General features: G+C 41.8%; 1 protein-coding gene across 37 annotated transcripts in view; it reads right to left on the bottom strand.

The window, feature by feature from the left end:
- PARD3 (par-3 family cell polarity regulator) overlaps positions 1–27,133 on the bottom strand; it is a 579,492-nt gene that overhangs the window by 36,364 nt on the left and 515,995 nt on the right. Inside the window, exon 23 of one of the 37 annotated variants that reach the window (XM_055543717.1) lies at positions 6,992–7,340. The exons of the other annotated variants lie outside the window; for them this stretch is intronic. Within the exon in view, the coding sequence (XP_055399692.1) occupies positions 7,007–7,340 (334 nt within the window). The 3' untranslated portion in view covers positions 6,992–7,006. Of the gene's footprint in view, positions 1–6,991; positions 7,341–27,133 lie in introns of those variants that run through there. 37 annotated transcript variants of the gene reach the window in all.

Here is a 27,133-nt window from a genome sequence, read left to right as displayed (position 1 = left end):
CACTAGAGAAGGTATTCCTATATATGACCTCATACCTTTCCATTTATTGCACAATTGATCATAATAAAAACATTAATAAATCTCATACAACCCTTCCATTGAAAATGGTCATTTTGTTATACAATTTCCCTTTTACAAGTATGTATGTTAAAAATGACTCCTGGAATTTAGTGCTAATGAGAGCATTTCTCCAAATAAACTCATACAATTCCTTTTGTCATAGAGGATGGTTTTCATGCTGTCCTTTTTGCCTTAGCTACCCATAAACTCTGAGATATACTTAATGTCCAATTAAAATTACTCGTTCAACTTTCTAATATACCTTTTACTTTTGCAAGTTCTTTTAAACTTCATTTTAATAACTATTTTGAAGAACTGCTTCCAATAATTTTTAGAAATCTCATGGTCAATTCTCCTACAAGAATAAATTTTGTTTCGCTAACGACAGTACGTAGAGGTCCACAATGACCACTCTATTGAGTGTGGACTATAAAGCCTAGACTTTCTTTCCCTAGTTTGAATAGTTATTTATTCTGACTCTTCTAATAGAAATAACATTTGGCTAATAATAAGTGTATGCAAATAATGTGAGATGATGTCTAAGAAAGCATGTAACCCAGGCACTTGATAAACACTGAAAACTATGGCTTCTGAGAGAGGCATGGAGTAGGCTATACATCTGGTCCTGTAGCTCAGGAAAGAAGCGATTTCGAAGGGAATATCAGCTGCCATCAACACATGCCATGCATATTTAAGCCATGACAGTGGATCAGATACAGAAAGAACATGTTGAAAGAGAAGAGGGATGAATATATATATGATAAATCCAACAAATATTGTTAGGAAAGGAGTGGGTTTACTTTTTGCAGCAATAGAGAAGCAAAAAGGAAGGCTGGATGGTGCTTATGAAGGGGGGATCTCATGATACAAAAATGTGCCCAGTTTGAGCAGCACCTTAAGTAACCTGGCAGGCTTTGCTGCTAAAGGCTCATTGCAGGGAACCCCCACGGGTGCAAACACTAGCCTCTCTGCTCCCTTCAGGCTGGGCCTTGGGCTTGTGATACCTGGACTGCTGGCAGGTGGCATCTGCTGCTGTGCTGGTGATAAAGTAGAGTGTCCTCAGGGGTTGTCAATCTAGTTCCTTTCGTGAGAGCTAAGGTTTCACTAATTGAAAGAAATTTTAGAGTAACTTAAAATTTTGTTTGAGTGAACTAAACACGACAGCTCTGATATACTGTTGTCTTGAGTATCCTAGGTCCAAGTCTCTAACCTTCTCATTTCCCTGATGTTAGGTGAATATCTGTTATCAAGTACGTTCCACCAAGAGTTTGGTTAACGCTTCTCCAGAAAAGAGTACAAGAAAGAGTCTAGTATGTGCCCTCTCCTGATGAAGGCTACCATTCACTATATTCTCAGTATTTCTTTACAGATGAGTTACTCAGTTTGTGTAACTTCTAAGTCCCAATGGATATTACTATGAAGGAGACTTAAAAAAAAAAAAGTTGATTGGACAAGTTCAATTAATTTAAGCACTTTCCAAAAAAAAAAAAAAGACCCCCCAAACTTAATAAGCTTTATTTTTTTGTCCTTTTAATCTTGTAACTAAGATCTCAGGATTTTAGAAGCAATTAAAATATCATTTTAAAGATTTTTTACCAATAATGTAAGTCTAATTAATGAACAAAAGGAGCACAAAAGGAAAACGAGGTTTTGAATTTTTAAGAGAAAAGTCAGAATTTATCAGTAACGATGACCATAATCTGTGTTTGGAAGATCAAGCTGTTTAGCATTACAGAAATCTTTTATTTGATAACATTTTAAGTAAAACTTTCATTCAAAACATGGGTGTATATGGACTATAGCCCCCTAGGCTCCTCTGTCCATGTGATTTTTCAGGCAAGAATACTGGAGTGGGTTGCCATTTCTTGTTCCAGGAGATCTTCCTGACCCAGGGATTAAACCTGCATCTCTTGAGTCTCCTGCATTGACAGGTGGATTCTTTACCACTGAGCCACCTGGGAAAACCAAACTTTCCAACTAAAGCTTAAGTTTGACATATGCATTTGTTACCCCTTTTGTATCCACTTGTGGGGGGCATGCTCTGAGACTTTAGTCAAATTCAATCCATGAATAACCTCTAATCCTAGTCATATCACATCTTGCCAAGTTGTAACTGATGGTATAAAGGGTTGAAAAGCTTATATTTTAAAAAAGGCAGGCATTCTCCACTTTTTGCCACAGTGTGTTCCTAAAAACCACATCATAAAGTGAATCACATTTTCCCATAGGAGCAATCTTATAATTGGAGGTTACGTTTCTGACCAAGGAGTTGGCGCCAGACAAGGCCATGACACAGTAACAATGGCTCATAGAAGCAAAGATATAATAATTCTAAATCTTTATAGTTAGCTTAATAGTAACAGTAGGCTGCAAATACTGTAAAATGAGTTTAACTGTGATCTATGTATTACTTATACAAGAAAACACAAGATTCTAGAGAATATATATATATATAGCTATAGCTATCTATCTATAGTACTAAGAAATTTTTAGAAATTTGGCACCAAATGAATGTGCCAACTAAATATCGTAATAGTTTTCTTTTTTTTTTAACCTAAAATGGCTTTACAGAGGATCAAGATTAGATTTTGTTTTGGAAGATGAAAAAAGATATCTAGTTAAATCCTTTAATTTTACCCTGTAGACCCAACATGCTTTTTATGTGATTTTTCACAGGATCTTTCAGTTACTTTGAAAAAATTTCCCTGTAGCTAACAGAGACTTTCGAATACAATAAAGTCATCAACTTCAGAACTCTTCCAAAATGCTAGAGCCAGGACAACACAGATTGTCCAATTAAGTGTTTGGGTGTGTGTTGATCTCCATCATGGCATTTAACATTTTATTCAAATGCCATTTAAAAAACAAACCCAGCTTTAAAAAAAGGAATATTCAATCATTTCCTAGATAATTGGTAGAACTGGCATAGAACAACATTCAGGCTGTCCTTGGACTGTCTGGCTTTCCTGTCTTCTAGTTCAGACACTGGCTGGGAAGGTTAAGGCAAAGAAAAGGAAACCGTAAGTGTTTCTTACACAGTGTGGAATGAACAGCCGACACTCAAATAAATTTTATACTGCAGACTCTAGTTTACTATCACAGGACCACTTTAAAAGAACTGAAGAACACTCAAATCATAAGGTAGCTTTGAGATCCTTCTTTATCAAAGAAGAAATTGAGGCCCAGAGATAAAATGGCCTGCCAAGGTTATTAACAAACTAGGAAACGGCGGATTCAAGATGATGCAAATATACAGATTCTTAGCCCAGGGCTATGCCAGGTTGGGCTATGCCAGGTTGGCCCATGTCGTAACATTCTGTTGTTGCTGTTGTCTTCCTGATGAATAGAAATTGGAGAAAAAGCTTTCTCATCTGTGCCAGACTCAAACAGGATCTTTCTCTCTCTCACACACACGTATATATAATAAACTTTCAGATCATAATATGAATTTAAAGCAAGCATATGTATCTGCAGGGCTCCCACCCTTTAGGCATTGAGACCTCCACACACCACCCACCATCAACTGTGGCAGAAGCAGCCCTCAGTGTGATCTGGAAACAATCTGTCAGATCCAGGGAAAAGGGGGCTTTTTAGACGTGAGTGTAGCCTAGGGTTTGAAAGCAGAGAGCAGGGTTCTATCAGGGTTCCTCCATCTCTGATCAGTTGTGTAAATTGAATCAGATGACAAACTGTCTAAACCTCTTCTGTGAAGTGGGAATTTCCTTGCAGGCTCACTGTGGGATTAAATAAAGAAAAATAGAAAGAACAGCCCAGCCTTTGTAAACCCTGTCTTAACAGTTTCTTCCCTCTACAGAAATTCATCCTTAAGAGGTTGGGATTAGCAAATACACACTGCTATATATAAATTAAACAACAAGGACCTACTGTATATCAGGGAACTCTATTCAATATTCTGTAATATTAAAATAATAAAAAAATAATATTCTTTTCCTGTAAGGAAAAGGAATCTGAAAAAGAATATATATATACATATATAAAAATATAACTGAATCGGTTTGCTGTACACATGAAACTAATATATTGTAAATCAACTATATTTCAATTTAAGAAAAGCCACCATAAAGAGTTGAATTCAAAAAAAATAAATAAACATACAACTACTCCTTATTTATTCCACATGGGATCAACCAAGTAAAGTCTTTAATGTATATTATTCCTAAAAGAGCACCATATTTGAGGTATGACCAACACAAAAATAAGAAGACCACCAGCCTCTGCCATTTTAACGTGGATCCTCTAAAATCAGTCAAATTTATAGGAGCCCTTTGTCCAAGCTCTGTCTTTTATTAGTAGTTGGTTGAATTCAAAGTCTGGTAGAAAAGATGAATTAAATATTAATCAAAGTCCAGTGAATTTTAAGCATCTATCCCATTATCTTAAATGCAACTGCAGACAAACCACCAAAGCAAATCTCTTTCCTTCCCCCTAACCCTTCAACATAAATAAGCCTTTTAGTCTTTTCCCTGATGGTGTAACTCATACCAAAGGATGACACTATTTACAGTATCTGCTTTAAAAGGGCATAGCTTCCATTCCTATTTCAATTAAAGCCATTGTGCAATTATGCTTTCAAGAAACAATTAACAGAGGAAAAAACCATTTCCCTGGCTCCAGCCTTTTTAGAGCTGGGTAGTGCGGGCCCTTTCTTACCACGAGTGGCATTGAAGTAATTATTTAATGTTAAGGTTCACTTCCTCGGGTGTAAATTTTGGTTTTAGTTGACACTAAAAAGAAACATCAATTTATTAGGAGATAAAACTTGTTCTGCAGTAATGGAGCAGCTGCGTACATAAATTTATCGTAGTTTAATGTTCTCACACATAAAGCAATTAGAGTTTTCTGACACACAGACTTACCACCGACATGGCAGTGTGTATGGAGGTGGGGATGGTGGCGGGGCAGGACACAGAACATGAGGCTTCAGCGGGAAACTCTCCGAGGAAACATAAAATGATAATAATATGTGTTGGGCAAATACGAGTGAAGCTCTCTCTTCAGTGAGTGTGAATGAAAAGAAAGACTGCACATTTTACAGCTGTGGGGGAATCCTCTCAGCACCCACAGCTTTCCTGGCAACGGACCGATTTGAGAATGCCTGGAACTGAGCCCGCCTGGATTCTGAGCAAAGGACGACACAGACAGTCCCAGACAGCCATCACCTGATTCTCCCCATCAATAAGGAACGACCGCAGACAGAAGAGCAGCCACAAAGATTTCCAATCGCTGAATGCCTGGGCTGCACTCACTGGGTAGGAAAACTAAGGCACATTTCCCCAAGAGTGTGCCTCTCCCTACGCTGTCCCTGTCTTTCACACACCACCCCTCCTTTTAAAAAAAAAAAAAAAATTTTTTTTTAATTTTTTATTTTATATTGGAGTACAGTTATGAATGACATTATAGTTTCAGATGTACAGCAGAGTGATTCAGTTATACATACACATGTATGTATAACTGTGTTATACATACACATGTATGTATAACTGTGTTATACATACATGAAAAAGAATAGATATTCTTTTTCAAATTCTTTTCCCATTTAGGTTGTTATATAATACTGAGCAGATAATACACAGTAGGATCTTGTTGGTTATGTATTTTAAACATAGCAGTGTCTACATGTTGATCCCAACCTCCCTAACCATCCCCTTTCCTCACCCTTACCCCCTGGTACCCGTAAGTTCATTCCTTGTCTGTGGGTCTGTTTCTGTTTTGTAAATAAGTTCATTTGTATAATTTTTTTTAGATTCCACATATAAGCACTATCATACAATATTTCTCTTTCTCAGACTGACTCACTTCACTCAGTGTGACAATCTCTAGGTTCATTCATGTTGCAGTAAATGGCATTATTTCATTCTTTTTATGGCTGAGAAATATTCCACTGTATGTATGTATGTATGTATGTGTGTATATATATATATATATATATGCCCCGCATCTTCTTCATTTGTTCCTCTGTCAATGGACATAGGTGGTTTGTATGTCTTGGCTGTTGTAGACAGTGCTGCAATGAGCATTGGGGTGCATGTATCCTTTCAGATCATGTTTTTCTCTGGATGTATGTCCAGAGCAGAGTGGGACTACAGAACCATATGGTAGCTCTGTTTTTAGTTTTTTAAGGAACCTCCATACTATTCCAGTTGGTATGGTGGCTGTACCAATTTATATTCCCACCAACAGTGTAGGAGGGGCCTCCTTTTTAATACAAGAGAGAGAAGTGGCAGGAACATGTGTTTAATTTCTTTGCACCCCTGTCCCTCCCCCAAACACCATGCCTACAGGGTCGTAGCTGCCTCATTGCTTTTGGTGGAAAACGTTTTTCCCAGTTCCTATGGGAAGATTGGTTGAGACATAAAACTGCTATAACATATTTCTGTAATTTGTAATCCATGGCAATAATCAGCATTGTAATTTACTAATCATCTATTAGATGCCAGGTATCCTGCCAATTGTGGAGAATACCGAAGTGTGAAAAATGGTAGGAAAGAATCCGCCTGCCAATGCAGGAGACACAAGTTCAATCTGTGCATCAGGAAGATCCGCTGGAGTAGAAAATGACAACTTGCTCCAGTATTCTTGCCTGGAAATTTCCACGGGCAGAGGAGCCTGCTGGGCTACATTCCATGGGACCTTGAAGAGTTGTATATGACTGAGTGACTAAGCACAGCACAGCATACTCAACAGTCAAGTAACATAACAAAAAAACAAGGTCTTAAGTCAGAAAATAAATGTATACTTTTTTTATGATGATAAGAAGAGAAGGCAACCAACTCTTCAGGGAAGGCAGACCCAGCCAGGTGCATTTTCATGGGCTCCCTGGATTTGGGATGGGCTTGGAGTAAGGAACAGCAGAGAGATGGACCACAGGTGATACAGGATTGAAAAGCAAGTGGCTCAGGAGTGCCTGACTGGATGCTGAAAGTTCCTATGGAGAGGCTGCTGAGACACCAACTGGACAGGACAGGCAGCTCGGCTCTCTTCCAAATCTCCTCTGGAATAACAACAGAGGAATACAAAGTCTTAACACCAAAAGAATAAAAAGACTGACGATACAGGAAAGTGAAAGTGGAAGTCGCTCAGCCGTGTCCAACTCTTTGTGATCCCATGGAGTGTAGCCCACCAGGCTCCTCTGTCCATGGAATTCTCCCGGCCAGAATACTGGAGTGGGAAGCCGTTCCCTTCTCCAGAGGATCTTCTCCCACATTGCAGGCAAATTCTTTACTGTCTGCACCACCAGGGAAGCCTGACAATAGAGGATACTGAAATAAATAAATAAAAGATAAGATTTTAGAAGCTGGAAGACTAAAGGACAGGACTTAGCACATCTGAGAGGGTGAAAAGCTGAGCCTTCATGGAAGAAAAACCAAGAGGCAAAGTGTCAGCTCTGCAGGACCCCAGAGGGACTCGAGAATTAAAGCCCAGGAACCTCTGAAGATCAGCCAGGGAAGAAGATGAGCCTTTGGACATTTTTTATTTATACAGTTTTCCCCTTTCTCCATCCTCAGAAACCACAAGCACTTTAAAGACATGTGTGTGAGTACACATGTGTATACATGGTATGTATACAAACGTGTATATTTATACTAATATTTTCAGTTCCCATGGCAGCAGCAGTGGTGCCGGTGAAAGGAAGCTCAGTGGAGAAGTGTGGCCACTGGTGGACAGACAGGTCTTCCGGGAATGGGGCATCTGTGTGGGGATCATCTGCACAGACCATCTTGCTCAGGGGTAGGAAGTGGAAGCAACACCACCCGTGTACAACTTGATGCTCTGCCCAAGCAGGGCGACACTCAGCTGCTCAGCACAGTCCAAAGGTCACCCCTGTGACCCAGGAAGCTGCCTCCCTCTGATGATGGTCCTTGAGGAAGAAGAGGGGAAGGAGACACCAGCCACATGGTCCGCAGGCAGGGGGTCAGTATTACACTGCAGAGTTCAAATTCCTATTTTTATAGGGTAGCTACAAGTCCTAGATATTGTTGGAAAGCCACAATTTCAAATACTCTGTCCATGAACAGAGTGCTCAGGGTCAAACTGCATGCCCTGATTTTTCAGTTGGTCCTAGCTGGTCAGCCTGGCGTAAGGAAAGTGCTCCCTCAAGAGAACTCAGGAGGGACAGGTAAGTTGCAGTCAAGGTTCTGCATGAGGAGGTCTTGCTTCCTCGAAGCCAGGAATTGAGCATAGCTGCTCAATTCCACTTCTGGAGGGAGCGCAGCCCCCCTGGAGCTGCAGGGGTTGAGCTCAGCTGCTCCAAGTCTCCAGGCTGCCAGGGGATGCACTTCTCATTAGACCAAACCACCGCCCAGGCACTCATGAAACTCCTCGTCTCTTTGGTTTACATGAATGGGAAGAACAGCTTCGGCACATTTAATCTTCTTACTATAAATACCTCGGTGAAGAAAAACGGCGACAATGAAGGCTCATCCACTCAATTTATTCTTGTTAGCATTCTTTCAGTGGAAAAAAGGAGGGGGGAAGAAACCCAGCCCTTGAGTATGAATGCAACATGAAAAAACCCTCTGCTGAATCACAAGTGTGATTATGATATGAAAAGATTCAAGCTGAATTTTAAAATCTCATTTTATAGCTACTTATAAATCCTTGGAATAGCTGTGCATGGAACCCAGTGAACTTCACACTCTAGCGAAGGGTGGATATTCTCAAACTCAGGATGATGAAGGTGACGTAGGGCAGGAGATCCTACTTGGACCAGGGAAGGCCCAGGGATGATGATAACACCCTTCTGCACCTCCAGCCCCCAAACCCAGCTGTCTTAGTGTTTTGGCTCTCCCTGGAAACAGGCAGCAAGCTTTCTGATGGAGGGACCTTGCCGTTTTCCTGTTTGTTCCCATAGCCCTGATCCCTATGCCAGGGAAATGCATGCTCCCTGAATTTGCTGAATGAATGAGAACTTGTGATCTATGCTTTCCAGGGATATGCTCCCTTCTCTCCCATTTCCTTTGATAAGGAGTTATATTTCATGCCTGTACATCCCAATATAGAATATCACGAGTACATTACACAGTGTTTCCCCATGAAAACAAACAGAAAGCATTCCCTCTACTCAAATCTGCAAATTTCACAACAAAACTCTTTCCATCCTATATTTCCAAGATTTCCAAACTCGTGTTTTGAGATCTCAGACCATCATGTGCTTCCTGGACAGGATCCCCTACTCCAACCACACACCCCCAGAATGAGGCACTCATTTTTCATGGTTGTGATAGCCAGAAAAAGATGACATAAACTTTGACAAAGCAGGTCTAACACTATTACAGACATGGGGATTGGAAAAGGAGAAAAAGAATCCTATCTATTGCATTAGCTACAATTCTAACTCAGGGTTATTCACACTTTGACCACAACCCACAATAAAAAGCACATTTTACATAGCAACTGGTACAATGTGTATATATAAATCTATAACTGAAATAGAAATTATGAAACAAAACAAAATGTTTTCTACTCTATTCCTGCTCTTTCTCTTTAAAAACCCTTGATGCTGACCTACTAAAATGATTTTATGAACTGACAATGGGAAGTGACCCATGGCTTAAAATCCAAGAGTTTTCTATCTCTCATTTCATCTCAAGAGAGAAGTTCTGGTATGATTCAAAGGACATAGGGTAATCTGAATACAAATTTCCCAGTTTACAATCCACCCTATCAGCCAATGCCCAAAGCAAGAGTACAGCTGGCCAAAATCAGTTCTCTGTGCTATGCGTGTGCTCAGTTGCTCAGCTGTGTCTGGCACTTTGCAACCCCATGGACTATAGCCCACCGGGCTCCGTGCTCTGTCATTCATGAGTGTATCCACGGCAAAAGCAGCTAACACAGCCATGCAACTCCTTCCAAATAGGAGGCTTGTCCTAGGCATCTGATTTCCAAAGTTCTAGGAAGTGAGAACAATTATGCACATTCAACGGATGAGACACCAAGGAAAGAAGTGGAAAACTTAAGTAACTTGTCCAAGATCAACAGCTCTCTGATAGCAGAACAGGGATTAAAATGTAGGGTGCACATGTTTAATCATTATACAAAACTCCCTTTATATGAGGAGGGTTTTTTTTTTTAACAGAGTTTAGGCATCTTAACGTATTCACCCAGGAACTCGTATCTAAAATAAGATAGTAACTGAAGAGCATCAAGGGCACAATAGCAGAAGTGAGAAACAGTAGATGACTCTGGAAGAAGTGTTATAAAAGCAGACTAAAATATTTCAACAATCTGAAGTGACTTAATATAGGAGCCATCAGTTCTTTCTATCTTAGGAACCCAATAATTAATGCAAATAGATAACCTAGAATCATTAAGTAAGGTTCAATTATCATTCGAATAACTGCTGGGGCAAGTCAGGGAGTCACCATATTTACTAAAGGAGAATTCCCATTCAGTACTGCAGATAATACAGGGAACTGTTTTAGCCAACAGAATGGAAAAGACTAGAGATCTCTTCAAGAAAATCAGATATACCAAAGGAACATTTCATGCAAAGATGGGTTCGATAAAGAACAGAAATGGTATGGACCTAACAGAAGCAGAAGATATTAAGAAGAGATGGCAAGAATACTCAAAAGAACTGTACAAAAAAGATCTTCACGACCCAGATAATCATGATGGTGTGATCACTGACCTAGAGCCAGACATCCTGGGATGTGAAGTCAAGTGGGCCTTAGAAAGCATCACTATGAACAAAGCTAGTGGAGGTGATAGAATTCCAGTTGAGCTATTCCAAATCCTGAAAGATGATGCTGTGAAAGTGCTGCACTCAATATGCCAGCAAATTTGGAAAACTCAGCAGTGGCCACAGGACTGGAAAAGGTCAGCTTTCATTCCAATCCCAAAGAAAGGCAATGCCAAAGAATGCTCAAACTACCGCACAATTGCACTCATCTCACACGCTAGTAAAGTAATGCTCAAAGTTCTCCAAGCCAGGCTTCAGCAATATGTGAACCGTGAACTTCCTGATGTTCAAGCTGGTTTTAGAAAAGGCAGGGGAACCAAAGATTAAATTGCCAATATCCACTGGATCATTGAAAAAGCAAGAGAGTTCCAGAAAAACATCTATTTCTGCTTTACTGACTATGCCAAAGCCTTTGACTGTGTGGATCACAATAAACTGTGGAAAATTCTGAAAGAGATGGGAATACCAGACCACCTGATCTGCCTCTTGAGAAATTTGTATGCAGGTCAGGAAGCAACAGTTAGAACTGGACATGGAACAACAGACTGGTTCCAAATAGGAAAAGGAGTACATCAGGGCTGTATATTGTCACCCTGTTTATTTAACTTATATGCAGAGTACATCATGAGAAACGCTGGACTAGAAGAAACACAAGCTGGAATCAAGATTGCCGGGAGAAATATCAATAACCTCAGATATGCAGATGACATCACCCTTATGGCAGAAAGTGAAGAGGAACTCAAAAGCCTCTTGATGAAAGTGAAAGTGGAGAGTGAAAAAGTTGGCTTAAAGCTCAACATTCAGAAAACGAAGATCATGGCATCTGGTCCCATCACTTCATGGGAAATAGATGGGGAAACAGTAGAAACAGTGTCAGACTTTATTTTTCTGGGCTCCAAAATCACTGCAGATGGTGACTGCAGCCATGAAATTAAAAGACGCTTGCTCCTTGGAAGGAAAGTTATGACCAACCTAGACAGCATATTCAAAAGCAGAGACATTACTTTGCCAACAAAGGTTCATCTAGTCAAGGCTACGGTTTTTCCTGTGGTCATGTATGGATGTGAGGGTTGGACTGTGAAGAAGGCTGAGCGCCGAAGAATTGATGCTTTTGAAGTGTGGTGTTGGAGAAGACTCTTGAGAGTCCCTTGGACTGCAAGGAGATCCAACCAGTGCATTCTGAAGGAGATCAGCCCTGGGATTTCTTTGGAAGGAATGATGCTAAAGCTGAAACTCCAGTACTTTGGCCACCTCATGTGAAGAGTTGACTCATTGGAAAAGACTCTGATGCTGGGAGGGATTGGGGGAGGGGGAGAAGGGGACGACAGAGGATGAGATGGCTGGATGGCATCACTGAGTCGATGGACGTGAGTCTGGGTGAGCTCCGGGAGTTGGTGATGGACAGGGAGGCCTGGAGTGCTGTGATTCATGGGGTCACAAAGAGTCGGACACGACTGAGCGACTGATCTGATCTGAAGTTTTACTTAATTCAAAGATTCACTATACATATGGAACCCATGAACACACGAAATAGCTATGCAGAATTAATAGGACTTCAACAAACAAAATGGACTGAGGGACCTCCCTGGTGGTCCAGTGGCTATGACTCCAAGCTCCCAATGCAGGGCGCTTGGGTCCCTGGTCAGTATGATCCCTGGTCAACCCCTAGATCCCACATGCTGCAACTAAGGCCCAGCACAGCTAGATAAATAAATATTTAAAACAAACAAAAATCAAAATGGACTGGATTCAGTGTCCTCTAACTGCTTACATGTAATCCTCAAAGTTCTCCAAGCCAGTCTTTAGCAATACGTGAACTGTGAACTTCCAGATGTTCAAGCTGGTTTTAGAAAAGGCAGCGGAACCAGAGATTAAATTGCCAACATCCACTGGATCATCGAAAAAGCAAGAGAGTTCCAGAAAAACATCTATTTCTGCTTTACTGACTATGCCAAAGCCTTTGACTGTGTGGATCACAATAAACTGTGGGAAACTCTGAAAGAGATGGGAATACCAGACCACCTGACCTGCCTCTTGAGAAACCTCTATGCAGGTCAAGAAGCAACAGTTAGAACTGGACATGGAACAACAGACTGGTTCCAAATAGGAAAAGGAGTATGTCAAGGCTGTATATTGTCACCTGCTTATTTAATTTATATGCAGAGTACATCATGAGAAATGCTGGGCTGGAAGAAGCACAAGCTGGAATCAAAAATGCTGGGAGAAATCTCAATAACCTCAGATATGCAGATGACACCACCCTTATGGCGTCGAGAGGAACTAAAAAGTGAAGAGGAACTAAAAAGCCTCTTAATGAAAGTGAAAGAAGAGAGTGAAAAACTTGCCTTAAAGCTCAACATTCAGAAAACGAAGATCATAGCATCCAGTCCCATCACTTCATGGCAAATAGATGGGGAAACAGTGGAAACAGTGTCAGACTTTATTTTTCTGGGCTCCAAAATCACTACAGATGGTGACTGCAGCCATGAAATTAAAAGACGTTTACTCCTTGGAATGAAAGTTATGACCAACTTAGATAGCATATTGAAAAGCAGAGACATTACTTTGCCAACAAAGGTCCATCTAGTCAAGGCTATGGTTTTTCCAGTGGTCATGTATGGATGTGAGAGTTGGACTGTGAAGAAGGCTGAGTACCGAAGAATTGATGCTTTTGAACTGTGGTGTTGGAGAAGACTCTTGAGAGTCTCTTGGACTGCAAGGAGATCCAACCAGTCCATTCTAAAGGAGATCTGTCCTGGGTGTTCCTTGGAAGGAATGATGCTAAAGCTGAAACTCCAGTACTTTGGCCACCTCATGTGAAGAGTTGACTCACTGGAAAAGACCCTGATGCTGGGAGGGATTGGGGGCAGGAGGAGAAAGGGATGACAGAGGATGAGATGGCTGGATGGCATTGCCAACTCTATGGACATGAGTCTGGGTGAGCTCCGGGAGTTGGTGATGGACAGGGAGGCCTGGTGTGCTGCGATTCATGGGGTCGCAAAGAATTGGACACGACTGAGCGACTGAACTGAACTGAAGTGCTTACATTCAAAAAAGAGTCTGGAGTCCAGTGCAATCAGTAAGCATCTACACAACAGCCTTCAAGAGACTTGCAGTGTCAACACTGCTGTTGGGTACATTGAAAAAATGTGCTAAAATAATGAGCCAAGGAGGCATTCTGAAATTAGATCTAACAAGGGGAGTAACTGCTGTGCTAGGCACACTCCATCTTGCCGGCTGTGTTCTCACACTGAGTGAGGTGCAGAGATTGCCTTTCAAAGGCATCATCTCCATCATCGTACTTCAGTGTTCCACACTCTTGTTTTCCAGTGGAGGAAGAAAGCAAGAGAACAATGGTGTGTATTCCCCAGATTGCAGATATGGAAGCTCGTTTCAGTGTGCAGTGACTGGTCAACTGGACAGAAAGACTGCAACGCTCATGGGTAAAGAAATGCTGTGCCTTTGGGACCTGTTTCCAGGATGCAGGCCCAGCTAAGCGAGCACATAGAGAAGCCTTATCACCCCATGTGATGTTCTAGGCCCGTGCAAACTAGGGAGAAGCATCATAAAAGAAAATAAAGGCAGTATGAATTGGGGGGGTGGTACTCACCTAAAATTCATTGCCGAGAGGCTAACGAATGGATTCTTTCCCACATCTCTATGGTGTATGGTGAGTGAAAGGCACAGTGTTATACCCACAGAGAATAAAACAATGAATAAGACACAGTCTCAAGAGCAGGGAGGGTACACACATGGGTGTGTGGACCTATTCACGCCATTCCATGCCTCTCGGCAGTCTGCTGTGCCACGTGCTGGGCACAAGTGATGCCTGGAACAGGTAAGTGTCCTGTCCTTTTCGAGGACCTGTGCCCATAAAAAGTTTTAACTAGCATTGTGTTACGTGCCAGCCAGGAGAAAAACAAGGTGCACCTGGACTGAATCCACCCGAATTCTGACTTCATGAAATGGGTTGAAATGATTATTACAAATACTCCAGTAAATGTTGACCTGATAGGCTAGAAGGACCCACAGTGATGAAAGTGCCTTCGGATGGGCATCTAAAGCTCAGCCACACACTCCGGACAGGGCTGTGAGAATTCAGACGCGTCCCCTTAGCCCTGGGGTGAGCTGCTCGGATAGAGGTCACCCCCTTGTGGGAATCTGAAACCCTGTAATTTCAGAGCTGGAAATGCTTCCTCAAACTGACAAGTTGAGTTGTAAGGGGATAAGGGCACATATAGCTAAAAGCCAGCTAAGACTCCATCAGAGCAGAAACAAGCCCAGGTTCCTACAGATGCCCCTGAAGGGTAGCTTTTCATATCACTATAAACTAATTTAAATGCTTCTGTGATTGTCAGGTGATCAAATCTGCTACTTTTGACTTTAGAAACAAGTGACTGTCACCCACTAGACTATGGATGATGGGGATGTAAGCTCAGCACTCAGGCTGGGACTCAGAGCAGCCACACCTGGGAAGGGCTGACCCCTTATCTTAGAAATTAAGTCTGGGGGAGACACCTGAGCTCCTGGACACTCTATGGGCCAGGTCAGAACGTACCATAAGGTGCAGCACAGACAGATTGAAAGTGGAGGAATCCTTGCTGGTAGAATCAAAGAAGACTTCTTAGGTGAGGTAGCATGTGTGTTGGATCTTAGAATTTGAAAAGACTAGGAAAAGATAATGTAGCCATGATGATGTGGTTGGAGTTTTTTAAAAAAAGGAATGTTAGTCAAAAATAAGGCTGAGACACATGATACTCAACTGGTGAGAGAGGAAAGTGAAAGACAGAAGTGGGAAGACACAGGGGACAAATCGTTTACAGTGGGATTGAGAATTCCTAGCAAAGTTTTTCTATAAAGGGCCATATAGCAAACATTTTCTGCCAAACAGTTTGTTTTAATCACTCAGCTCTGCCCTTGCAGGAGACAAAGTACCATAGACAAAGAGTATCTCCCAAGATGGCTCGTGGGACACGTGGTCTGATCCTGTGTTAGAAGACTTCAGAAAGAGAAGATCTGCTCAAGAACAGCTGTGTGGGGGCAGGGGGTGGCCATTGGGACAGCAGAGGTCAAATCAGGGATGTCCTGCAGGAGGACCCGGATGAGAGGGGGTCCAGTGAGTAGTGCCAACACTCAGAAGTAAGGATTCTTGCTATTCACACCATACGGTTCTCCAAGCAATACATACCAGACAGAAAGAGGTAACAAGAAGCAAAGGAGCCCAACTGGGGTATTACTCCCTGTTGTTACTTTCCCTAGTTATTATAGTCTTAATATATAAAGAGTAAACACAGACCCAAAAATGGTTACATGAAATACCACACACCTTAGCTGACTTGTAGAAAGCAGTGAACAAAAATCACTGAGACAGACTTTCCCTAAAGCAGAGAAGAAGCTTGTAAAAGGCTTTGTATTTCCAACAAAGGGCTACCAAACAATGAAGAAAATGATGAGACAGCCATAAAAACCATTTCTTCTCTTTTTGACTAACTTGTGAGAGATGAGCGGAAAGGTTTCTGTTTATTTCAGATGGGCAGTTTTTCCACTGAGCCGTTCAGATTGGGGAACACGCTGAAGCACAATCACGGTTTACTGCTGCCATTGGCGAGTGCAAACAGCTTCTGTGTGAACTGTCATAATGCTTGCAATTTCCAAGAATTAGCCCAAAAGAGATACCTTCAGGTCATTCAATGCCTTAAGACTGTTGTCCTGCAGTCCCTAAGTCATGTCCAACTCTTTGCGACCCCATGGACTGCAGCATGCCAGACTCCTCTGTTCTCCACTATCTCCTGGAGTTTGCTCAAATTCATGTCCATGGAGTCCGTGAGGTTACCTAACCATCTCATCCTCTGCTACCCCCTCTTCCTTTTGCCTTTCCTAGCATCAAGGGTCTTTTCCAATGAGTTGGCTCTTTGCATCAGGTTGTCAAAGTATTGGAGCTCCAGCATCAGTCCTTTCAATGAATATTCAGGGTTGCTTTCCTCTAGGATTGACTGGTTTGATCTCCTGGCTGTCCAAGGGACTCTCAACAATCTTATACAGCACCACAATTCGAAAGCATCAATTCTTCAGCACTCAACCTTCTTCATGGACCAACTCTCACATACGTACATGATTACTGGAAAAGTCATGGACTACACTTATCATAAATATATTCTATAATATGTCGGAATGTTCTAAAAAGGAACATGCCAAAGCTTTCAATGAGGAATAGCAGCTGTTGAATTCTCGCCAAGATACAGGACAATGCAAGGCAAAGAATCCCAGTCTGCAGCAGAGAGAACAGGAGACCAGTCCTTTTTTTTTTTTTTTTTTTAACTTTGAGAAACATTTAAGTAAATTTCAGCAACAAGTTTTGCAGACATTTTACAATCACTGCTGAGCACGTCTTGTAGCTTTGCTATGGGCAAACAATCAAAAGCTGACTTCCATATAAAGAAATTGTTCTTTTCCCACCTGGAGGGAGGGGAGTTTAGGGGAGAATGGACACATGAATATGTATAACTGAGTTTCTTTACTGCCTACCAGAAACTATCACAGCACTGTTAATCAGCTATACTCCAATATAGAATAGTAAAAAGGTTTTTCAAAAAAGAAATTGTTCTTTTTCAAAATTTACAAAGTAACACTTCTGGTTTCTCTCCTCAATGGACAGACACACACACACACACACACACACACACAGTACTGCAATATCACAGTCCTTTTTGTTTGCTTTTTAAAGGCACATGGTAGCATTTCTGAAACAAACTGACTGAAAACATCCATAGTCGTTATCAAGTCATTAAATGGACAGTTTTCAAGAAATCACCTGGCCTTGACCCTTGACTTCAGTCAATTGAGTATCAGTTATTTAAAACAGATAAGTCTTTCTTTTTCCTTACAAAAGAGGGGGCTTTTCTCTTCAGCCCCTGACAGAATCTAACCCTACCATTTCCTTAAATTCTAAGACACAGACAAAAAGAAAATCTTTAAACTCATTTCACCCTTACTTTAGCTTTCAGAAGAGTAGGAAAATACTTGTCAGACTCAGCCTCATAAAACTCTTTGTGTTTCTGAGAATAAGAACTAGGTCTCCATCCAGTTTTCTCTTTCATAAGCTGAGTAAATCTCATTCTCTAGCTTTGACACGAAGCCTCCCCTCCATCCCTTCAGTCCCGTTCGTGAAGCCCGCCATAAGCAGACATCAAATTTCACTCTGGCCTTCCATCACAACTCCAGCACACCAGAACCTTCTATTAAAAATCAGGAAAATAAGAAATGTAAGAAGCCAGAGTCTGTGTTTCCTGAAACCGTACTGAGTTTCTAGCATGTTCTGAGGCTCTGTCTTGGGGACAAACTTCATCATGGCTCCAAAGGAAAAATGGTCCATGTTATTTTTCCCAAGGCCAACTCGAGCTCTTGTGTCTCTATTTTACACTCTCCTCCACCCACCTGCCAGCACACCGCCCTCTCTACCCCTGCTCATTCTGGACGAGCAACTAGGACGGCCCTACCTGAGTTATTTTTCTCTTACATCATCAGTGCCTCCTTCATCACTGGCTGATTTAATTCAGCTTCATAACATTTCCTTGACCTTTATTCCTCTTCTGCTCAGTTATAGACGCTCAGTTCCATCTCTACCTTCCATGTCCACTGCTGCCTGAGAACCACTATATCCCCCATGCCTGCTTCACACTGCCTTCTCAGCACCCAGCAGGTGGGCATCAAATCCACCCACTGCACCCTCACAGGACATTCTGATAGCTACATAAGTGAATGACCTCTTTAGGGGCTCATTTCCAGCGCAAATTGATGCTGCTGCCTCTCTTCCCTTGGCAAAAACATGAATCCCCCATATTTGTTAAGGAGTACCCCAGACTGACACATCTCTTATCTTTGCTGCAGCCCTAGACTGGCACATTCCTTTCCTGCAGCTCTGACTTCTCTCCTAAAACCCACATCCATCATTCTAATGGCCTGCCTGCCTGCCTGTATCTCACCTGCATACACTGATGACATCTCTAACCTGGTATACGCAGTTGGCCCTCTGCATCTGCGAGTTCTCCATCTTTGAACTCAACAAACTGAGGATAAATGAAAAAAATTGGAAAAAAAATTCCAGAAAGGTCCAAAAAACAAAACTTGAATTTGTCATGCGCAGGCAACTATTTACACAGTATTAGTGTTGTCTTAGGTATTATAAGTCATCTGTGCTGTGCTGTGCTTAGTCGCTCAATCATGTCTGGCTCTTTGCGACCCCATGCACTGTAACCCACCAGGCTCCTCTGTCCATGGGATTCTCCAAGCAAGAATATTGGAAAGAGTTGCCATGCCCTTCTCTAGGGGATCTTCCCAACCCAGGGATCGAACCTAGTCATCTAGAGATGATCTAAAGTATACAGAAGTTGTATGCAGGTTCTATGCAAACATTATGCCATTTTACAGCAGTGGATTTTGGTATCTGTAAGTGGGGGGTCCTGGAACCAATCCCCCATGGATACTGAGAGACAACCAAACAAAAATGAAGTTTTTTCTACCTAGAGCTTCCCCTATTTCTCTCATCCTTATATTGGTTAATATGACCACCATTTTGTCTTTAAAATCAGCCACTTCTTTCTCCCTAATTCTTCCCTCAAACTCAATGAGCTGGACTCAAAGATATAAAGAAGGAATAAGGGATTTTACTTTAATGTTGATAAAACAATAAACTATAGAAAATAGTTCTGTTCTATAATTTAGTAATAATTTTATTACTAAAATTAAATTTAATAATAAAGCATGGTGTGTTCCAAAGTATGGATGATACTCTTTCTTAGAAAGTACTGATGGATATCAATTCTTCTCCTGAGTCCCACAGAAAATTCTATTTTGACAAATGGAAACACCAGAAATTTCACTTGCATTAAAAAGAGCTCAGAAAAATCTCAAAGCCTCTGAACCCCTGTACGGCTGTCTGAGGCCCTTTCTCCCCTCTAGAAGAGAGGACGGTCAGAAAACACTGGGCACACACCCTCCACAACACACACACGCAATTCCTAACCTAGAATTCTGAAGCACTTCTTTTAATTTTTCCCCGGATTTATTGAGAAACGACTGACATACGTCACTGTATAAGTTTAAGGCACACAGCATGCTGGTTTGATTTATATTTATTAAGAAATGATGACCACAGTAGATTCGGCAAACATCCATCTCCTCTTATAGACATAATGAAAAGAAAGAACAAAAAAAGATTTTTCCTTGTGATGAGAATACTTAGGATTTACTCCCTAAAGAACTTCTCTACAGATCATATTGTACATTACCTGCCCCCTCTTTGTGACCTATGCTTTCCTCCATTTCTAGTTCAGGATGGGCAGCTGCTGTCCTTCAGTACCCACATTCCGAATACTCCATCTGAAACAATGCACTGTGTTGGGGCCACTATTTGAGAAAAATCAAAAAATAAAACTATGGCGCCAACTAAGAGAGTGATTTGTGAGAACAAACAATGCATGGCCTATTTGTCTGGGCAGTAACGATATAAACCGGGCGCACCCCGCAAGATTTACGCCTGCTGTGGCGTCAGCTCAAGCTCCGCTGCCTTCCCCTCGGCTGCTGGCACGCTGCGTCTGTGTGTCTGTCTGAGGCAGTAACCTCAGGCAGGGGGAGTAGCTGAGTTTGGCTACCGAAATCTCCCACTTCTCCACAGCAGCATATTAAATATTGTTGACTAACAGTTGTTCATCCAGATCTTACTTCCCCAAAGACAAACTACGATTGAGTATCCTTAGCCCCAATTATACTGAGAACCGGAGGGTCACTAAGAAGGTCCGCCATCATTGTCGGCTTCCGCCAGCATTGCATGTTGGTGTGACGGGCTGCATGGAGAAGGAAATGGCAACCCACTCCAGTGTTCTTGCCTGGAGAATCCCAGGGACGGGGGAGCCTGGTGGGCTGCCGTCTCTGGGGTCGCACAGAGTCGGACACGACTGGAGCGACTTAGCAGCAGCAGCAGCAGTGACGGGCTGCAGCGCCTGAAGGCGTGCCTTCCCGCACACAGTTAGGCTCCCAGGAAAGCCTTTTCATTACACTTTCTACACTACGAACAGTACTGAGTGTGTTTCAAGAAAGCGTGCTCCATAAGTGACAAGAGTTCTTCATTCTCTAAAGAAAAAGAAAAAAATTTAAAACAAAACAAAAAAACTCTCAGGTCAAGAAATTACTCCTCTGGTTAGCAGGAGAAAATAGAAAAAAAGCAATATTCAGGTAAATGGAAAAAAGAACATCTTCTGAAATGAAAAAAAGTAGAAAGCACATAAAGGACCAGAACTGAGGAAAATAGAAAAATGTCTTCCTTAAGGGTAATTTATCTGTGATATAGTCTAAACTTATTCTACCAATTTCAAACAGAATAACATGTTTATGCTTGAACGTGTCTCTACTCTAGTAATGGAAGATAGTTTTATAAGACATGAATTTCTCATTTGTTTTCTAATTATTTTCATAGCTACGCACGTGTGTCCTTGGGAACAATAATAGACTCTTGGTGCTAATTGAAACACCCACTGACCCTGTCCTAAAATCCTGTACCACCATCAACAGAAAGGGCTGCCCTCTGGCCTTCGCTGATCCCAGGGGTGCAAGCGTACTATGTTGAAACATGGATCTTCTGGAGCAAAGGTCATGTCACTAGTAACGGTTTCAGGTTCAGTTCTTCTTTTCTCCTCAATCAAAAGGCTGAATATTTGACAGAACTGTAACTTGTGAGCTATCCTCACTTTATAGCTTTAGTATCAGTTGCTGAAATAGAGTTCTGAGACCCTTAGCTTAAATATTTTATGAAAAATGCCTCCTCCGACAGAAATGTTAATAATTTACTACATGATGGGCCATACTCTGTGATTCAGAAGTACTTATTTAGTAATAGGTTTGTATTTGGTAGGAAAGCTTAGTAGATAATTCTTTTGATGTACACTTTTATCTGAAATGGTGAGTTTTTTCTCAAAACTATGTTAGCATAAAAAGGTATATGAGTGACTACTCATTTTAAAATGAGTTTCTAATTTTTTATTTTTTTTCTTTAATCCAGAGAACCGACAGCATGTTTTTGGGCTATGCCAACACATCTTGCCAAAGCCTGGTTTGGATGTTAAATATTCAAAGCCCACACATTGCTATGTGGTTCCATTTAGCCAAGAACTTTCCTGAGACATCAAGGGAAATCTCCTGGACAGGCATGGGATTTGGTAAGTCGTCAAGAGGGTGATGTGGTTTGCTTCGATTGTCCTGACGGGATCTCCCTGCACGGGGTCTACTGGCTCTGAGGTAGTTACTAAAGAGAGCATCTATAATCAACAGCTGTGTCCTGATGTTTTGCCAATCTGAGCTCATAAAATATGACATCGGTAACGCATTTTAAACATGATTTGCTTTTGTCTTTTCAACACCAAAACTCCCACTTCTGCATTTTCTTTCATCCAAGGCTTTCTACTACTTTAAGGGCATTAATTATGCCATACAAAATCCTCCCAGGGTAATTATTGGTGTTACTGTTATCCTAATTATCCATAATACCAACAAATCCACTTTCTATATTGGCTTGCATCATAGATATACCTTCATGGAATATGCTTTAATGTTACCTAGAAACAACTGTTGTCTTGTTGACAAAGAATTCTGAAATGCACATCACAGACTCTTCCCTGTTTCACATTGTGCTTTCCACATTACATTTTGGCGTTCAACTTCTTTTTCTAAAATGCCTCTTCCCTACACAGACTTTTCCCTGTGAGTAGGAATTAAGTTCACCAGCTACACTTCCTAATTAATTTCAGACAGACTGATGCTATGCACATCAAAGAAAGAAACAGCTGCTGAAAACCCAACTTTGACTTACTACCCATTGCAGGAAAATACAAAGAGGAGTGCAATCTTTCTAGAAGCTTACAATTGTAGGGGCAGATCAGATGCAGAACAGAGCACAGGAGTAAGTCTGGTGTCCCATGATGGTGACAAAAGGAGACAGGAAAACAGTCTGGGAGGAAGACATGAAGGGGAGCTGGAGTTGACAAAGCAAGCTGGATATTCTGGTGATAAACTTGAAGCTGAAAGTTCAAGTTTGTTTTTATAAATATAATGAGAAACTTTTGGAAACCCTAAGGAGATGATAACGTGATCCAAGAGGTGGCCAAGGAAGACCCCTTGGAGGTGGCCAGCTGTCTCCCCATCTCTCCTGGAGACTGAATGGCAGAAAACAGGCATTGAGGGATTTAGATTACAGCAAAAGAATACATTTCCAACAGTGAGACTTTATTAAACAAATAATGGAAGAGGTTAGAGAAGGAAACTGTGAAAATTTCATCTGTGCAAGTCTTTAAAATTGGGATATATTTTCAACAACCTAAAGAATGGAGCAGGCTTCCCAGGTGCCTCAGTGGGAAAGAATCTACCTGCCAATGCAGGAGATGCAGGTTCAATCCCTGGGTCGGTAAGATCCCCTGGAGAAGGAAATGGCAACCCACTCCAGTGTTCTTGCTTAGGAAATCCCATGGACAGAGAAGCCTGATGGGCTACAGTCCATGGGGTCACAAAGAGTCAGACATGACTGAATGACTCAACAACACCAGAATGGGGCAGTGAGGCATGGAGTGTGCTGAGTCGCAACCACAACCATTAACCTCCAAGGATTAACAAAGGCTCCTTGTCTCCCTCCGCTTGGATTCCTCCTCCAGGCTTGATGGTCAGAATGAATCCCCATGGTCCTTCACATAACAACCCCTGACCCAGAGAGAGTGTCTGCAAGGTAACCAGCACGGGGGAGCCCGGATCAGATGCAGGGAATCAAGATTCAGCTTCTATATGACATGAACCCACAGCATTAGATTCGTTTGCAGAATCCTTCACAAACTCAGTCCACCCATTCAGATTTTAAATCTGGCATCTTCAGAAGATGTTTAGCCTTTGGTTTAAGATACTACTGAAATCACAGGTTTATCCATCCAACAACTCAGATGCTTACTGTGTATAGGTGGTAGACACAGAGTAACAGAGAGTCACCACCACCCTGGGAAAGACAGGCAGGTAAACAGTTAATTGTGCACCAGAGTGACCCATGTTAGGACAGAGGGAAGCTCAGAATGTGGGGGAAGCACAGATGGCAGACAGTGACCCTAGACAGAGGGTACAGGGACACAGGCAGACACAGAGCGATTCTGGGAGAAAGAGTCAGGCAGTTAACCGCAGCAAGGCATATTGGAAGGCATTAGGTGCCATCACGAAAACAGGATGGTGAGAAAGCCTATGGCATAGGGAAATCTGGCAAAATCACCATTACAATCTCAACTGGCATTCTCTCTGCCTTCCAGAGATGAGGGTGCTTTTTACAATATTTAAGTAAGACCTTCAGCCTTGATTAGAGCATCTGTCATATGAATATGTATTTGCTGGCTCCTAAGAAGAATGTGTTAGACATGGAATTCGAATGCCCTTTTGTTTATCAATGGCCACTAAGAACTGTAATCAAGCCAAGTCCTCTTATCTAAACAAAACTCACTAAATGTAAGGGTAGATGTCTAAACACAAAACATGATTTACTGATCACTGATTTCTCCCCCCGTAAACATTCACTCTTCATTCGTGACATATATTCTCATATGTGGACACGTGTGTTTATGCATAATATCCATCAATTGGGGGTGGGGGGGGGAGGGTATCACATGGAATATATGATTTGGCAAGCTAGAACTCAAGCTTTACCAAGAGGCAAAAAGAAGCTTTAATACATTTTTTAAAGTTTTTCCGGTTATATATCAGCTCAAACTATAAAACTCAGAGTAAAGATAACCAAAGTTGTGTTTGTAGGTTCATCACCCACTGGGCCTTCTTCACAGCCTTTGTCCACTTCGTCAGCATGGCTAAGAGGTCGCTAATACGAAATATGGATAAGGTCTCTGCCAGGGGTCAAATCATAGAAATCCCATGAAGGGATATAAATTCAATTTGTACAAGAAAGGGAGAGGAATGTCAATGTATGATTAGTAGAAATATGGGTTTGGGCTAGGTTGCCTGGCCTACACACGTCCTGTTTCTTTTCAGCACAGAAACCTGTACCATTCTCCAACCCCACCCCCATCAAAGGTGTGTAAACCAGAAACTGTCCACACGGGGAGCCTGCACAAATCGGCCTCCAGGTTCAGAAGCAGGAACCTGAACCCCAACTTCTCTGGGGTCTTTCCAATGATTTCCCCCATTTCCTTCTCCCCATCTCTTTGCCCTTACGAAGGATTTACTCAAAGACTGAGATTTTTTTGGACAGGCAATTGCTGTTGTAACACAACCTTCTCAAGGGTTAAGTGTAAATGAATCAGAAACATGTGGCTTAAATTTCCCACAAAAATTGAATTCATATGGACTCAGATATGAAAGGGAAGACAGTGTTTTCCAAAGAATGGTTTGAGTTTTGAAAAACTTCAAGTGCTGGGAAAATGGTTTAGGTATTCACTTTGACTTTTAACTATGGCCAGAAATCAGTCATCTATAAAACTCCACAACTTCTTTCTCTTCAATAATGCGTCATGCTCAGGGAAAGCTACATATATAGTGATTATATATACTGATATATAGAGAAGCACCCGTCTTCAAAATTTTGTAAAGACCTCCCACATAATCAGATGAGAATGAAACCAAGAAAAGTACATGTGTATTGTCTGGGAATTGTGAAAATTCACTCTGATTTGGCAGGTCTTCGGTGGGGCCTGAAATTCTGTACTGACAGCAAGCTCCCAGGTAACACTGATGTTGAGGGTCCATGGACCCCACCAGGGCAGCAAGTCCCCATGCTGATCATCACGTAAGTCATTTAATACCATGTTTACAGATCTCTGGGCTGCCTGAGATTCCTATTTGTTTGATGACAAAAAAAAAAAAAAAAAAAAAAAATCCAAGCAAAATTACATAAATGAAAATTAAAATATCCTGCTAAAAAGGTATAGATAATTGCTCTGAAATTTACATGACAATATTCACTGATTAGCAGTAATGAGTAATGTATTCATTACGACACATGAACAATGAGAAAACAAATAAGAAACAGTAAATATTCATCATTAGCAGCTCTGCTACCACTTACATCCTAATCCAACGGGGAATTCTCTCACAAAATCTTCCAAATCATTCCGGACATCAGAGAGACAGCCCGTTTTGAATTCAAGCACTTTGTGTTTATCACGTGACTGATTAGGAAGACATCCGCTAGTCTTTTGCACGCATGGGTTTTGCACATACAGATATTTTATTTTCACAACTAGATTTTAACCTCTGCGAGGATGGGGACTGCCTTCCTGAATTCCCCAGAACCCTCAGTGTGCTTTCTCAGTTGACTATGAAACCACCCACAGGGCCTGTATAACCATACAGGGTCCTGGTAAACTGCAGATGGCGATTCTTCATGGCTGTCCAACAGCCATAGCCCTTTCTACAATGTCAGAATTCATGCCGCTCAGCACGCAATAAAGTAGGTTCTATTTGTCACCTGGAGGGAGGGGATGCGGGCAGGGACTGAAGTTGGAGCTGGATAAGGAAACATGCATGCTCTGAGAAAACATTCACTCTTTACCCACAAGGCTTGTTGAAAAATGTGTGCCTTCTTTCTTCCCTCTGGGGTTGAATGGGCCCATTTTTCATACATGCAGCTTTAGAGGAACCTTGTTAAGATGAAGAATGCTACCTTTCTCCTGCTGGGTAAAGGAAAGCAGAGAAGCAGCATCCCTAGCATCCCACCACAATGGCAACATGAGCAAAGCGATGAGCAAGCCCCTCAACTTCCAAACCATGACCTCTGAGTGCATCTCCAAGAGCAAAGTAATCCCAGCTTCTGAAAACCCCACTCGCAAACCTGCCACTGAAGGAACCACTGGTCACTGCCCTTCCTTTTCCACAGAAGAGCACCTGGGCTGCACTAACACAGAAGGTCCTCCCAGGAGTTGAAGAAGGGCAAGCAGCCAGTGTGGCCCCAGAATCCTAGCTGTGGGTTCCCATCCCTACTCTGAGTTTTTCTGCAGCTGAGACCCTAAAGCCCCAATCCCTATCACCAAGGGAGCCACACAGTCTGCTGACCACCCTCAAGCAGGGATAGGAACCATTTCCACCTTGCAGCACGTTACATGGTTGGCCACTTGGTCACGGATGTGACGTCCTATGTGCTGGTTGGCTAGCTGACCCAAGCATGAGTCACGAAACCTGATGATGGTCTCCAGGAAAATGTACCCCAATATACACAGGGCCAAACAGAAACAATAGTGCTATCTATTTGAGTAGGACTGTTCAAAATGAACTTCTCAAAGATACGATGTCAAATTCACCCTTCAAGTGTTAGTTGAACAGCAACAATATGCACAGCATGATGCTAGA

Source organism: Bubalus kerabau, chromosome 13 (genome assembly GCF_029407905.1).
Source record: "Bubalus kerabau isolate K-KA32 ecotype Philippines breed swamp buffalo chromosome 13, PCC_UOA_SB_1v2, whole genome shotgun sequence".
NCBI classification, from domain to species: domain Eukaryota; kingdom Metazoa; phylum Chordata; class Mammalia; order Artiodactyla; family Bovidae; genus Bubalus; species Bubalus kerabau.
This window is presented reverse-complemented; position numbering and strand designations above follow the sequence as displayed.